General features: G+C 42.0%; 1 protein-coding gene across 1 annotated transcript; it reads left to right on the top strand.

Moving 5' to 3' along the window:
- Positions 1-4,937: 4,937 nt before the first annotated feature.
- LOC144097143 (uncharacterized) lies at positions 4,938-10,235 on the top strand. The gene is made up of 2 exons (XM_077629920.1): positions 4,938-5,320; positions 9,975-10,235. Exon 1 carries the CDS (start codon positions 4,968-4,970, stop codon positions 5,316-5,318), a length of 351 nt encoding a protein of 116 aa, XP_077486046.1. The 5' UTR covers positions 4,938-4,967; the 3' UTR covers positions 5,319-5,320; positions 9,975-10,235.
- The last annotated feature ends 2,351 nt before the right edge of the window (positions 10,236-12,586 follow it).

The following is a 12,586-nucleotide window of genomic DNA, read 5'->3' as shown; positions in this document are numbered from 1 at the left end:
GGTTACCAGACGGAATATGGCAAGCCGTACAGCGCTTACGAACAAGTAAATAGCTTGCTTCTGCAGCTTCAGATGACGCAGGCAGCGCCGGGAAACAAAAATCTGAGTTCGCCGCTGCTTTCAGTCTTCAGTGCAGTGAAGGTGACAAGGATTTGAGCCTCTTTAGTCTTTGTTTTGCCCGCTTTTCGAATCTTTCCTGTGGCTCATGTTATGGGGAAAAAAGAAGCGGAGTAAATGTACACGTAGCTTGGCGGGGAGACCAAAGAATGGCTGCACCGGTTTTTGAGAGGAAATTCAGGATTTGTTCACTGTGCTTTTTTTTCGGGGGACAGTTGTTAAGGCTACGAAAGTAGAGCTACGTGGCGCAAAGCTCAGGAGACCAGCAGCTTGTAGATTTTGCTATTACTGTTTAGTTAGTACTGGGCTACAGCAGCGCGGTGCGCCGAGATGACCTGTCACTATGAACGACAAATCGCTGTAGAACCGGTAAGTGACGCGGACGACAAGTTGTTGGAAATCAGCAGGGCGCGACCAATATGACAAATTGAACGAATTAATTTACTGCCTGCTCATATATGACGTCGACGATTTTAAAAAAAAAATCTCTGTAGTCTCCATGGCTGAAACCGCTTTTTAACACCAAGTTACTATTATCTGCAGAAGGAGAATGGGTTTTTGTTTTAGACAAAGACAGCCTGTCTTCAAAGCACGGAAAAATTTTCGGCGTCTTCTTAGCAGGTAATTTGTGAAGCACAGTGGCTTCTGTTCTAAAAAACAGAAAAAATTTGAAAGCTTACAAGGTCGGTGATAAAAGAACTACCTTGTGTTCTTGAAAACTGCAAAACAATTTAAATGTAATTAAATTACATTTGCATATTGTTTGGAATAGAAATCGTTAAAGTAGTTATTTATTTTTCAAAAGTAATATAAGATGCATGCTCCACACCATTTAGATCGTCATGCATGCAAAGAAATTCTGGCCTGCGACTAAGCGTAAGAGCATGGTGAGTCACTTTCGTTGTCACATAGCAAAGAGGCAAGTCTTGGTGACCTTTCCTAATGAGTTTGGTATCTGCCGCAGCCATTTATTTATTTATTTATTTCAGTCAAACTGCGGGGAAACTATTTCTATAAAAGTCAACGCGCTCGGAAGCGACCACGCTAGCGCTGACGTAGCCTAAACAGACTCCATTTGATTATACTTCGAGGTGAATGGGCCATCTTAGCACTATGATGCATGAGGTAGGGCAGTAATGAACACTACGGTGTGCGCAACTACGGCGTAGGAAACCACCGCGGATACATTCGAGTTCCCGCTATAGCAATGCATGCGAAAACACGCAAGCAAGGCCACAAGGAGCGATGTGTGCGGCCTTTCCTGTCCGTGGTTCTCGCGTGAGCTTCAAAAAAAGTTATGAAACTAACATTCTCAAGCACATCTTTGCCAGTATTAAATGCAGTTTCAAGCGACTGCTTACTGCGGACTCTCTAAAATATCTAGATACTTCCGACAAAAACAGCCGGAAACGATGCTGCGATATGAAGAGCAATTGGACAAAAGTTTGAGGTAGTATTCTGCTGAAAAGTGGAGTCAGTAAAATAACGCATTTTTCACAATTTCCAGCAGTTGAACGGTCTAACAGAATTGCTCTATGGTAACTGCGAACAATCTTTACAGCTGTAAAAGGAAATTTTTATGCTTTAGTTTCTCGTCACTTGTAACGCCAAGAGAGCTCTTGTTTATGTAAAGAACATACATATGTTAAGACCAGAGCTATATTCAGAGTAAATATGTAACAAGGGGATATAAAGCACCTATCTGAACATGCATATAAAATGCCAGACAAAAAACAAGTGCCGTTGGAAATCTGAAGAGGATTGCTGAATAACTTTAGGCCTGGTTTAACAAGCCTTAATTATTCGTTCTTGTCAGCTGTAGGAAAAAAAGACTGGAGTAACGCATCTGGAGAGCGGAAGCGTTCTGTCATGCCATGTGGTAGAAAATGAATATTAGAGAGCGCTTCAACCTGACTCATGGATTATAATCAGGCCTATGACTATTTAAGGCGGACTTATGACAGATCATCAGTACTTTCTACTGTCTGGCGATTTTCTTGGTCTTGAGATGGCGTCGACATTGTACTGTGTATGTGTTCTCTTCGCTTTGGCTGCGCCATCAGAGTAAGCATATTTGTTTATTATTTCATACCTGCAGTACTGTTTATCTATTCAGAATAAGCTCTATAATTTGACGCAGCTGAATTTGAATCTTTTTGCGTTACCTGCAACATACCTGCAACCATTCTGTAGAGCCTCGGAATGTGTTTTCAAATTCCCAAGTCCAAATATGTCTCCCGTATGAATGGTAAAAAAATGGAGGCCGCTTAAGCTTCGCCTTTAAGAGTGGAACGCCACAGCGTGTTTCAGCGCTGCCAGGGAGTGAACGGAACACCATCGCCCGTTCGGCGCGGCGCTTTGCCCGTTGGAAACACCTTTGAACGCATTTTTAATTGCTTCCAATTATTTTGAAATAATTATTTGATCAACTACACGCTATTAATTTTCTTAATTACCATCATCAACCATTGACTTTTTTCACTCCGAGCACTTTTAACACTTTCGAACCTTTTTCTTCTAATTGATAATTTTTTATTTCCTTAATTAATCAATAAAATCTAGTTTTTCATTAACTCCTCATCGTCTATTACACACCAATAAATTACTGATCACTAGAACCACAAATTACGATGACACGATTTTTTTACGCATCCTCTGATTATTTCCGACACGCGATGCCGACTATTACTACGCGGACGGCTCTTCGACCGGACGAGGTGTGCACGCTGTCGCGTGAAAACATTGCGCTTGCACGGAGCGACCAAACTATGGGGATAGGGGCTGCGCATCATTGATGCGGTCTGCGTGATGGCGCGCTCACACTTGGACATTCGGCGGCGAGAGGAAGTGGAATCCGCGGCCGCCGAAATGCTGTCTCGTTCACACTTCCCGGCCACCGCATCGCCGCTAATCGCCTGTGAGTCGTCTGCTCACGGCGTACACAGATGTGGCAAGAGGTTAATCGATGATGTCTACACACCAAAACCTCATGCACGCTTGCGTACGCTAAATACAGCTATTTTGTCGGACGTTACAACATTTCTAACATTCTCACTTTTTAAACGCCCAGTGGCGCCATCTGGTGGTTAGGACAGGAACCATTGTTGTCAACAACTCGACGCCCTCTTAAGCCTAAAAGGGGAAGAATCGTCGCCCGAAATGAAAATTAAAGTAAATTTATCGCTCAAACGTTTTCTTATGGGCGAGATAAGACAAAGCGAAAGACCGCTGGCTCTTTAATGGCCTGTGAACGTGCTGAAAAATGCAGCAACAGCGACGAATCCAGTCCGAAGCGAGGCGTCCTGCATCGAAGGGCGCCGCTATGTTTGTCGCCGCGGGTACTCGCCTTCCTACTGGCTGACGAGATTCGGCGGATTTTTTTCAGGTGGCAGAATTCGGTCCTGGACCGATCGGCCTTTCCGCTGGGTATTTCGGCGGAATCTCTGCCGCGGAAGCGGATTCCGTGCGCTCTCGCCGTCGAATGTCCTAGTGTGAACGCGCCATGAGAGCAGCATGTTGTTGAGAAACAAATCACATAGCTGTTAAAGCATGAAGACGTTGTAACACAAAAGTATTTAGCCATTTTATCACAGTAGTATTTGCGTGAAACAGGCAGCTTCACATTCGTCGCACACACCAATACCGCTTAGGCATTTTTATGCTTCCAGACAGTTGTCACACATGTTCCATTCGGTGAAGGGTAAATTTCTCGTACTCCTCCTCTCGCATTTTAATTTTTATTTAAGGATAGTAAATAAGATGTTGTCGAAGAAGCATCGAATAGAAGCTGTTTCCTGTGGGTATTCAATATTAAAAAGCGCCGATGCATTTGTTACATTTTATTGGTTACAAGGTGGAAGGTTTAAATTTGTTCATCAATAGAAATTAAGGCTTAATATTAAACGGTTGGTTTGAATCTGCGCACAGTGACCATGAATTCATGATAGCGATAATATTAACATCAAAATAGCCGAAGAAAATGTAAGAATACATCGCATTCTACCACGTAAATATTTCCTACGTGTCGATTAGACCTAGTATTAATAAGTCTAAGAGAAATCTCACACCGCCATTAGAATCTTCTAAGGTTCATGGTGAGTCTCAGTGTGCTTTCTTAAACGCACACCGAAAATTCACGCTTAGTGGGTGTACATTCGATAATAAATATTTCTGAAATATTTGCCTTTACGGCATTCAAAATACGTACGTAATAGGTTTTTAATTGACTTACAGCATTCAATATGAATTATTTAATTCCTACTCAAATATCTGAAAAGTTGTTTGCCTCTGAAATAAGATACATCAAATTGAGACACTACACCCTGCATGTACCTAACTGCCCACTGGCTGTACACTCTACCGTGCACTAATTACAAGAAGACATTCAGGAAATATAAGCTTGGTAGATTGTAGGCGTTATCTTAGCAATCGGCAAAAAGAAATCTGGCCGCAATTCGTTCTTAATAAAACCACCCTTGTATATCTGCGCACAGTCGCCTTTTTCCGATACGGAGCAATATGAGCTGCACTATAGCGGAGCGCTCTTGTTTGACTTATTTTTATTAAGCGCCTAATATATATCGAATATTCAGCGGTAACTCTTTTATGCGCAAACGACATTCTAGCACATTTTCAGAATACTTGTGGCGCTTAATTTCCACACTAGGATTCGGATTTGTTTCCTAAGGTACTCCTAGTTAAAAAAGTATGTGCAATATTTCATAGCCCCTGTCATCAAACTTGTGTAAAATAATTGACTATCTTGTTTTCTTTTAGTCATCTTATGCTCTGTCAGTGAAATAGTTAGAGTTATCTTTTTTTCAGATCAGTGCGTCCTCCGATGCTACACAATGAAGGCAATAGGCCTCCTCGTCCTTCAGGACAACGGCCTCATATTCCTACAGCCCAAGGCCCTCGGTATCCTCAAGGCAATCGGCCTCACCGTCCACGAGGCCCGCGACCTGGTCCACTCCCCGGCCCTATACATCCACCTCCTCCAGGCCCAATGCATCCACCTGCTTCAGGTCCAATCTATCCATCTCCTAGAGGCCCCATACGGCAACCTCCTGGAGGTCCCGGGCCTTACCTTCCTCAAAGTTCCCGGTATCCAAATCCCCAAAGCCACCGGCCACAACAACCTCAAAGCTCCTACCCTAAAGGAGCACCATGGCAGCACCCAGCCCAAAACATTTGTCCTGTGATGGTAAAAAGAATTCACTGATTTACAAGGCAGAAAATTTTCACCAGTGAGCACTAAAAAGTTTCGATATTTGCCACTTAGCCCGGAAAAGTCGTTGCAAGAAGCGCAAAGACTTTGGGATTTGCATCGGTCATAGAGAGAGATAACGTCTAGATTATATGCAAAGGAGCATTGTGAAAAGGTTTCTCCTGCGAAGGAGACGCTTTTATCTATGAGAGCTATATGGAAAGAGTAAGATAACACATTCTTGACATTTTATTTAGTGCTATATTATAGTAAAACGTATAATGCGAAAGCAATATCAAAATCTAACCCATATAAAAGTGTGAATTCATGTAACTCGAACTGTGCACCCATTATTTATATATAGAATGAAATGCATTCATCGTTTGCATGTGAAGCGTGTGCCGCTAATATTTTTACTCCTGTTCTCTTTAACGCCTATGGCTGATAGTCCGCACAACACAATAAGCAAAAAAAATCTTATTACGCAATGCGCGGTTTCGGCGGAATATCGGTGTACATTCACGTCGAGGCAGCTAACATTCAAAGAAGCGGAGCTCAAAGGTGGCATCAGGATAGTTGCATTTTCTATGTCGCGTGATATAGGTGCTGCGACACGAGCCATTGTTTTGATGCATAACTGTTCTGTTCTCTGCATTAACGGTTTATTTTATTTACAGAAGAGGCGGACACTTTTATTCTGGAAGCGTTGATAAACTACTAGTAATGTATTATATGAATATCAAAGGAGTAATGTGGGGAGAGCAGCCCCTCAATGGTTATATTCAACTACACTTCAGTTTCATACAAGTAGGCGGCACGAGACATAAATAATTCTCGAATATTACGTCTACATTTACTGGGAATCTATATATCAACATATATTACACCCTTTCGTTCTTCGAGCTCTCAATCTTCACAAATTGTTCATTACGCTCATATAGGCATCAAAATATTGTCTCTCCCAAGAAGCTTTTACACCGACACAGATATGAGTGGCGTTTTTTGGCATTATGTTGTCGCCGCCGGCCTCGTACATGCAGCCACGCCGTACCGAAACTACGTCCTAAACCCTCCTCCAACCCCATGTATTCCTACTGTATGCAGCGACTCCAACGTCGCCGACGCTGCATTCGAACAACCATAACCTTCCTCCACCACGGCACTACTCTTTACTGCACCCTGCATCTCCAGTGGTTAGAAAAAACACTGTGTGATGCTCCTTTCAAATTATATTTTAAACAGAAGACTTGACAAATGATTTACGAATGCTTATTGGAAAAGTTTTACATTATAAAACATTCTGTATTCGCCCGTTTGGCTACGAATAGTAAGAAAACTATGAAGTATTCTTGGACGCAATGATATCACCAATCGGCTAACGGCTGCTGTAATTCGTGCTCTAGAATTCATATGCTGACGTTATAGGAGGGTGAACAGGAACAGTGCGAACAGTTAAACGCAATGAGCTCTTCCAGAAGCAGTGTGTCTTGGGCCAACGTGACGCCATATACAATTTTGGTCCGCCTCCAAGACGTAGAACTAAGATGGAGTGTGCTGACGAAAACCGCGTTATTCAAAGCGTAAGATAAGACCAATGTTCACCAACTGCTTACCGCCTAGTTGTCAGAAGCCTGAGAGCAACGCATTTACAGACACATACTCCTTTAAGAAAAATAAAACCTTCGGTGTCCGACGCGAGCCCTTCTCCCACCGTGTGGGACAGACCTACTAGCGGCCTTGCATGCTGAGAAGAGGTCGTGCTTCGAAGGTTATGTCTCCGTGGCTCCCTCACCTCAGTGGTAACCTGGTCGTGGCCGGCACAGTGCCATGCCCCTTCCGGTGAATCCTGCCCCTCTTGTACCGCTCTTGCCTGAGAAGCGGACACAAAACGCTTGCTTTAACTATTTTTAGATAAATGAAAAAAATTGAGCTATCAACTCAAAGCAACGATGTTTTCTGAGTGCTTAGGGGCGAAGTTATTCAAATCAAATTACAGAAAAAACGTGATGAAAAAGCAAAGTAACTGATCTACTTCAGCGCTTGGCGCCGGAGACAAAATTGCGCGTACTATAAATTGAAAGAAGATGGCAGGTAGCACAAAACACACTTGCCTAAGAAGTCAGCTGAAGAGAGTAGAAACTTGCAGGTGCTATAGAAAGAAATACCCGGGCTTTTGCGAATAACTGCGGGGAACACTGCGTGAGAATATTTTAACGACTCACAAGTCTGTAAATCTTGCAGCTTCTAGAAACAATCTGTATAGAAGAAAATTGGTCTACATAGATGAAAAGACGGCTCACACACTATCAGTTATAATGAAAGAGCCTAGAATTGTAGACTAGCAGAACAGAGCCGGAATGGTGCTGTGCAGACTTTGTGATTCACAACGTAAGCATGCGTCGGTGGACAAGAAAGAATGCGCTAGTCAGATGAGTAGCGCTAGAAAGGATTTTTTTCGCATATGAAGAGCTACCGTCGTAAGTTTATGTAAGGTCTCTCTGTAAAAAAAATTGACCGCCTTTTGCAGCTAATCTAGGTTGCTTTTTATTTATTGGCCGCAAGTCCCACATTAACAACAAGGCTGAAGATATGCATTTTAGAATGCTAAAAAGGCAGTGATGAATTCACTCGTTTTATCATATTATTCGCACACAAAAACTTTTCACTGGGTACACGTGTTGTGAGCGAGTGAAACAGAACTCTTCTCAAATTAGTTTCGCTTTCTACTTTGATGCTTAGGAATTGAATTAGAAGGAGATAACAGCAATTAAAGAGAAGAATTCACAAACAGCGTAATACAATGAACAAAAAGTTCCAGTATTTTACTGCTTCAAAATTATCTCTCAAGTAACCAATATTTCTACACTTAGTCATATGTAATATTTTTTTAGTAGTAGTGGACAAAAACTCAGCCTCACTTTTCTCAGCACTTACTAATAATAAACAACTATCAATATATACTAAAGTTCCTGGAAAATATAGTTCTGTTGTGGTGCTGCCTCACCATTAACAATAATAACGAGCGGTCGATGAACAGTGCTTTTACTAAATTGAATCGAGCATGAATAGTTGAACTCAGCCGCCCAATCGAAAGAGAGCAGTGCAGCACGAAACCGATGATATCAAGAATCAAATGCGAATCCAATAATGAGAGAACCACATATACGACGAATCAATTTCTTTGCGCTTATTCGTTCAAGTACTGAGTATTTATATAAAACGAATGATCTCCTGAAACAGCGAGGTGGCAGCATGGGGATGCGATAAGGCGCTATAGCATACGGGCTTGTACCTATAGCAATCAAAAGCGGCCACAACGTTCTATTAAAAAAAACGCTGCAGCAGACAGTCGATCAAATCTAGTAACTTTACGTTATACACGTAAAAAAAAATTCGACTCATAATGGGAGGGAATTGACGAGTGCACATCTCAGTAGATAAAAAGGGCAACAGCTTCCTGAGCGCCATGGCATTGGGGATCGGGTACCAAAGCGGGGCATTAAGCCTGCCTGAGGCTTGCCATGTACAAGCAGTATGGGTGCCGTCATGCGAATCGACTGCGTCGGGGCGTTGAAATCTCTATGCCGCTCATACAGATCGCGACAGCACGCTGTGCGGCGTTGTACTGGGTCCTGTTTGAGAAAAAAAAAACATTCTATTGGTTTTGAATAATTTTAAACATGCATTATTTTTTCGGCGAATAGACGATCGATTCGCTATTCGAAAAGTGTGTATATACTGAGAGCCCTGCAACACAATAAAAGAAAGACCAAAAGCATCCAGATAAAGCACGTAGAAGGTACGTGAAAACTGTAAAACGTAATATTATAAATTGCGAATTTCAACATGGAAGTGCTGTCAGAAGCATACGACAAATATTTCGGTGCGAGTGCAAGGTGAACAAGACGTGATTTTCAGAGAGGAGCGCATTGGAGGGGTAGGAAAACAAAAAAAAAGCGTAATAAATAAGAAATTTCAACACTGACGTGCTCTCAGAGAAATACGACCAACTTTAGAGTGAGGGTGCAAGGTGAACAAGACGTGATTTTCAGGGACTTAAATTATTATGATCAAAAATTGCGGCACGGAAATGGTGAAGATACGGAGAGAAATTTTAAGCGTACGCGATTACAAATACCTTATACTGAAACATAAGTTATGAGAAAGTTTCAAAAAAATGTTTCTCTCTAATGCAACCGCGCTGAGGAGAACTTTGTTGTCTTCGTTCAGAAGTCGAGGGCATATCGATTTATTTTATATCCTTTTTTCACCAGCCGTCACTTATTACAGTGTTTTTTCTTCACTTGCATTGGACTTCAAAACCCGGATGATATAAATACGGAGTGTACCAGCTAATGACAACTAATATTGTAATTTTATAACTATGTAAAACACCACGCTTTCCATAGATTAATCAATACCGTACTCGGCTTGAGTACAACTTTTTTAGAATAATTACTTATCTCACTGGACAAATGCACACGCTGCCTAAAATGGATTGTGCCGTGTATATAAGGACTTGTATGCTGTTGTTTTCTTCTCCGCTAATATACGTTCTCCTCAGCGCATAGCGTTCAGAGACTTATGCACACTATCATTTCCCGCCACTTTTTCCACTATCTAATAATTTTCGCCTTTTTCTTCCATTCAGTGCAAACCTGGACAAAAGCCAGGAGACCCGTGCGGTCCCGTTCCGAATTGCCTTTGCACCCTCGACCTGGGATATGGCTCTATGATTAACCATCCGTGCATCTTCATTCCATCCGGATAACATTGACAGCAGTGCATATCACGATATTCTTGAACGCAAAAGAGTGAAGGAAGAGGAAATACTGACTAGAAACGCTACACCAAAAAGTATAGAGATACGTGTAACGAAGTAAACATATTAAAACACGTGGCATTATTTTGTCTTTCCTTCACTAATTTTGTATCTGAGCAGAAGGAGCAGAAAATGCACACCTTAAGGCACGTTGGAGAAAACCAATCGTAGACTGTACTATTCTCCTGGCGGACGTTTCTCATGGTCTGAAGAAGTTCAAAAAGAATTCTTCGCTTTATTTTACACCTTCTGCCAATTCTTTGTCCCCCTCACTGACATATTCTTAACGTTGAAACCTTGCCAATGTTGAGGAGTGACGATGTTTCGCTCCAATTCCACCTGCTGTTAAATTTAAGACAGTGGCTAGACGTTTCATACATGCAGATGAATTTGATCCTCACCAGGCCAGAAACGAGAAATTCGTTGCGTAATTTGTTTGTTCGGTTAGCGTAGACGACTAAGATTACATGAGGATTTTTTCGTTCTTCGCGTCCTTGCGTTATTTCCTTTAGGCAAATTTTAAACATTTTGCTGGAATTCCATAAACATTATTTTGCTCAGCCCCACACGCCATTGTGTGCCCTCAAAGTGACGCTGAAAAAGTTCCTGCTCCGAGCTGATCGTCAGCGACAATCCGTGAGCATGCATGTAGTTCAATCGTTCGGCTATTCCGTATGATATTACTCTCCAGGGCATGTGCTATGCACTTGCCAATCAGCTTGCAATAAAGAAAAGGTCCTGAATCACAGCGGCTAAAACCTGCGATGCAGGAACTAATGGAACAGACTGGAGTAATTCGCAGGCGCCGAATAATTTTACATGAAAAGAAGAGAAGCCAGGAAAGATGCTCATCACGGTTGGGCGTGGTTAGGACGTTCCCTGTCTTCTCTTTTTTTTTGTAGTAGAACTATGCAGCGCCTACAATGTATTCTAGTGCTAAGCAACCAAGTAGCCCGAACACAAGTTATACTTAATGGAAGAGCTCGGTATTTCTACGCTGAATCGTCCTGCTTAAAAAGTGACGCCTGAACTAACGTGAACAAGCCATCCTCAGCTCCTTTGTATTGGCGAATAAAAGTAGCTGTATTAGGACGCATATACCAGAGTGAATGTCAGGCCACCAGGTTACCGCTGCAGTGTCCGCATTGCTTAAGGCAGGTGCATTTTATTGGTAGGTGCCCGGCGGTAGGCTCGCAGGAGGCGACTATGGCGCAAAACCGAGGAAAGAGCGAACTGCTAATGTTTTTATAGTGTGAGGGAGGAGGAAATGTGTTCCAATGCGGAAAGCATATTCGGTTGCATTAAACGGTATGTAAATGCCACTGTCGTGAAAACTTCGAGAAACTAGAGGGGATAGTTTATCTGTGTGTTCGCGTTAGCTACAGAAAACCATTTTACTGGGCAAAAGCTCACTGCATGATCTTCAATCATCACCAGCCGCGACTTAACTTAGGCGCATTGATCACTGCAACAAAATAACGTTCGCGCCCATGAAATTAAGCGCAGAAATCCCTATTGCAATGTTTATATTACTAGTGGATGAGAAATATTATAAGTGGCTGATAGTGCTGTTCTTCCTTGTGGTGGCACAGAACGTCTAAGAAACGCAGAGAAGAGCGTTGGAGTTACATCTGACATCTTGCTTTCTGAAAACAAAAGTCTAATTTTAGCTCCAGTTAAAAACATTCGGAACCTTGCTCTTAGCTCGAAACTTCAAGAATTCATTTTTTGTGAGAAAAACCAGCCTTAAGTTATACTTGTGAAATTCCGCATCTATAAGATGTAGAGGCGTGTTCAAGCTCAACGATAAACTTTCGGCCTTTTCTGGAAAAAATTAGTTAAGTCGAAACGGATCGCAAGAGAAAATTTCATGTAAATAATTACACATTTTATGTTCTCAGCTGAGTACTCTTTAAGGACAGTATTTCCAGGATCCTATGTACCTCATTTAAATGTGCTTCTAAAGCACGACACATGGCCTATGACGTTTACGTAGGTTTTGCTTGTGGATGGCTCCGCTTTGAGACAAATGTTAGGGGAAGCCCTAAAATAAGACATTCTAGGGAACAGTGTCTCGGGTGGTTTCCTGGTAAGCCATGAAAAAGGCAGTTTTGTCAAAGTTCCTCAAAGGTTGGTACTGAGTCAATATACTTCACCTGAAGGAACCTCGATATTCTTGAGATGTTATTCGTGCATTTGAGCTTAGAAAGGTTTTGGTAGTTTTCAAAAAGTTCAAAAAATTTCAAAGATGATGAAATGTATTTTAATGCGTGAAACAGTAGAAAATCGTTTGGCATCATACATTCCCGGCTGTGCCGATATTTTTGGCAACATGTGCTAATGCGCAGGATGTGGGGATTCTTGCAAAAATATATACAGTGTGGCTCACTGGCCGCTAAGCCACTGGATTGAGTACATATATGTTTGAAGGGAGGAATACC

Source organism: Amblyomma americanum, chromosome 7 (assembly GCF_052857255.1).
Source record: "Amblyomma americanum isolate KBUSLIRL-KWMA chromosome 7, ASM5285725v1, whole genome shotgun sequence".
NCBI classification, from domain to species: domain Eukaryota; kingdom Metazoa; phylum Arthropoda; class Arachnida; order Ixodida; family Ixodidae; genus Amblyomma; species Amblyomma americanum.
This window is presented reverse-complemented; position numbering and strand designations above follow the sequence as displayed.